The 2590-nt window shown below is 51.0% G+C and overlaps 1 protein-coding gene across 2 annotated transcripts in view; it reads right to left on the minus strand.

Moving 5' to 3' along the window:
- ANKLE2 (ankyrin repeat and LEM domain containing 2) overlaps nucleotides 1-2590 on the minus strand; it is a 32579-nt gene that overhangs the window by 7113 nt on the left and 22876 nt on the right. For both annotated transcript variants that reach the window (XM_032271380.1, XM_032271379.1), the window contains one exon: nucleotides 516-688. In XM_032271380.1, the coding sequence (XP_032127271.1) occupies nucleotides 516-688 (173 nt within the window). The remainder of the gene's footprint in view (nucleotides 1-515; nucleotides 689-2590) is intronic.

Consider the following 2590-nt stretch of genomic DNA (forward strand, 5'->3'; position numbering starts at 1 on the left):
ACCCCGTCTAAAAAAAAAAAAAAAAAAAAAGAATTTCTTTGAACATCAGATTTAAGTGGAACCCAAGGGGGCTGAAGCCTCCAGGAGAGGGACTGAACTGAAGCACTTTGTCTGAGGAAGCCAGTGCGAGCTCAGCTATAGAAACTCAGTCGGGGGTGAACCTGTGCACGGAGGTTTCCTAGTCACGGCGGGCAACCTTCCTACACCGGCCAGGTGCCCTGCGAAGGGCCAGCCACACAGAAAGAATGGGCGGTGCACACCCAGGACAGGGCTTTGCTGAGATGTGTGGCCCCAGCACATTGGCCCTGGCGAGCAGGCCACACAGCCAAGAACACACGTTTCTCTGGAAATGTTCTCATCACAAGCTCAGTGCTGGATGGTTTGAGCTGAGGACAGCCTTCAGTTCCATAGGACACAGTCCCTGAGACCAAGCACAAAGCAAGAGGCTGGAACACCCAGCACCACAGCGTAGGGACAGCCAGGCGCCGCTTCCAGAAGCTTCCACAGCAGCTCACCTTGGCTGGACTCAGGGGCCCCGCGAAGGCTCTCAGGGTCAGCACAGGGTCTCGGGGGCTGCCTCCATAGCGGCCGACTTGAGAGGCCTCGGCCGTCTGGTCTGGGGACCACAGCTCCCCAATGACTGGAGAAGATGTGTCTTCTGCTCTCAGGAGCGGCACATAGTAGTGACCTGCAGGAAGAGACAGGCACTGGCTGCAGGCCCCACCCCCCACTCCCCGGGTCAGGTCTGGGTGATCAGCACGGGGATCATACAAGCCCCTGCCACGGCCTCTGCAGATGGATGCGATGGAATTAGGAAGTCACACAAGGTCTGCAACCGACGAACAGGGCAGAGGCCAGCGTGTGCCAGAGCTCACTTCACCTAACCAGCCTCACTGTCCTCCACTGCTAAAAGAAAGAAGAAAAGAAAAGGAAGCCCCAGGTAGTTCAAGGACTGAGGGGTCAGACCAGAGGGAATAAGATTAGCACACAGCAGGAGCTTAATACATTTTTAAAATAAGTTATATTTCTTTTTTTTTTTTTTTTTTTGGACGGAGGTTCACTCTTGTTACCCAGGCTGGAGTGCAATGGCGCGATCTCGGCTCACCGCAACCTCCGCCTCCTGGGTTCAGGCAATTCTCCTGCCTCAGCCTCCTGAGTAGCTGGGATTACAGGTACGCGCCACCATGCCCAGCTAATGTTTTGTATTTTTAGTAGAGACAGGGTTTCACCATGTTGACCAGGATAGTCTCGATCTCTTGACCTCGTGATCCACCCGCCTTGGCCTCCCAAAGTGCTGGGATTACAGGCTTAATAAGTCATATTTCATTCTAGCCAAGCGTGGTGGCTCACACCTGTTAATTGCAACTCTTTGGGAGGCTGAGGTGGGTGAATCACTTGACGTCAGGAGTTCAAGACCAGCCTGGCCAGCACGGTGAAAGCCCATCTCTACTAAAAACATAAAAATTAGCTGGGCATGATGCTGCGTACCTGTAATCCCAGCTACTTAGGAGGCTAAGGTAGGAGAATCACTTGAACCTGGGACGTGGAGTTTGCAGTTGAGTCGAGATTGTGCCACTGCACTCTAGCCTGAGCGACAGAGTGAGACTCTCAAAAAAAAAAAAAAAAAAAAGTTGTATTTCTTTCCATCTCTCCTTTTTTTTCCCTTAGATTCAGATATCTCACTCTGTCACCCAGGCTGGAGTGCTGTGGGGCGACCATGGCTCACTACAGCCTCAAACTCCCAGGCTCAAGCAATCTTCCCACCTCAGCCTCTTGAGTAGCTGGGACCCCAGGCACACGCCACCATACCCAGCCAACTTTTTACTTTTTTGTAGAGACAGGGTTTTGCTATGTTGCCCAGGCTGGTCTCTAATTCCAGGATGCAAGTGATCACCCCACCTCCGCCTCCAAAAGTGCTGGGATCACGTATGTGAGCTACTGTGCCCAGCCTCCGCAGCTTCTCACTTCCCTGCTTCTGTTGTATTTTTCAGTTTGTATCACTGAATACACATCTCTCAACAGATTTGGAATCACACGGCACTTGGATGTGAGGTACGGAACGCATGAGGAAAAGCAGCGTCTTAAGGTCCCACGGGACTGCGCAGCAGAGTCCCGCGGGATAGTGTCCTGAGATTCTGTAGGATCACATGGAGGTCAGTCACAGGACACCTCATCCTGCTTTCAGACCTAGCCCCAGGAGACACACCGTCAAGAGGCTTCCTTTAAGGTCGTCGCACTGCTCATGAACACCTGGGAATTTCTTATGTTAAATGCTTATTACAGTTTTTATGCTTCTAATTTTTTTCAAATTATAAAAGTACTGTATGGCCATCAACAGTAGATTAGATAAAGAAAATGTGGTACATCTATACCATGGGATATTATGGAGCCATAAAAAAGAACAAAATCATGTCCTTTGCAGCAACGTGGATGGAGCTGGAGGCCATTATCCTAAAGGAACTGTACAGGAACAGAAAAACAAACACCACACGTTCTCACTTATGAGTAGGAACTAAACACTGAGCACACATGGACACGAAGGAGGAGGAGCAGTCACCAGGGCCTGCCTGAGGGAGGAGGGAGGAGCAGT

This window comes from Sapajus apella, unplaced genomic scaffold (genome assembly GCF_009761245.1).
Source record: "Sapajus apella isolate SASKATOON/1434 unplaced genomic scaffold, GSC_monkey_1.0 scaffold230, whole genome shotgun sequence".
Lineage (NCBI taxonomy): Eukaryota > Metazoa > Chordata > Mammalia > Primates > Cebidae > Sapajus > Sapajus apella.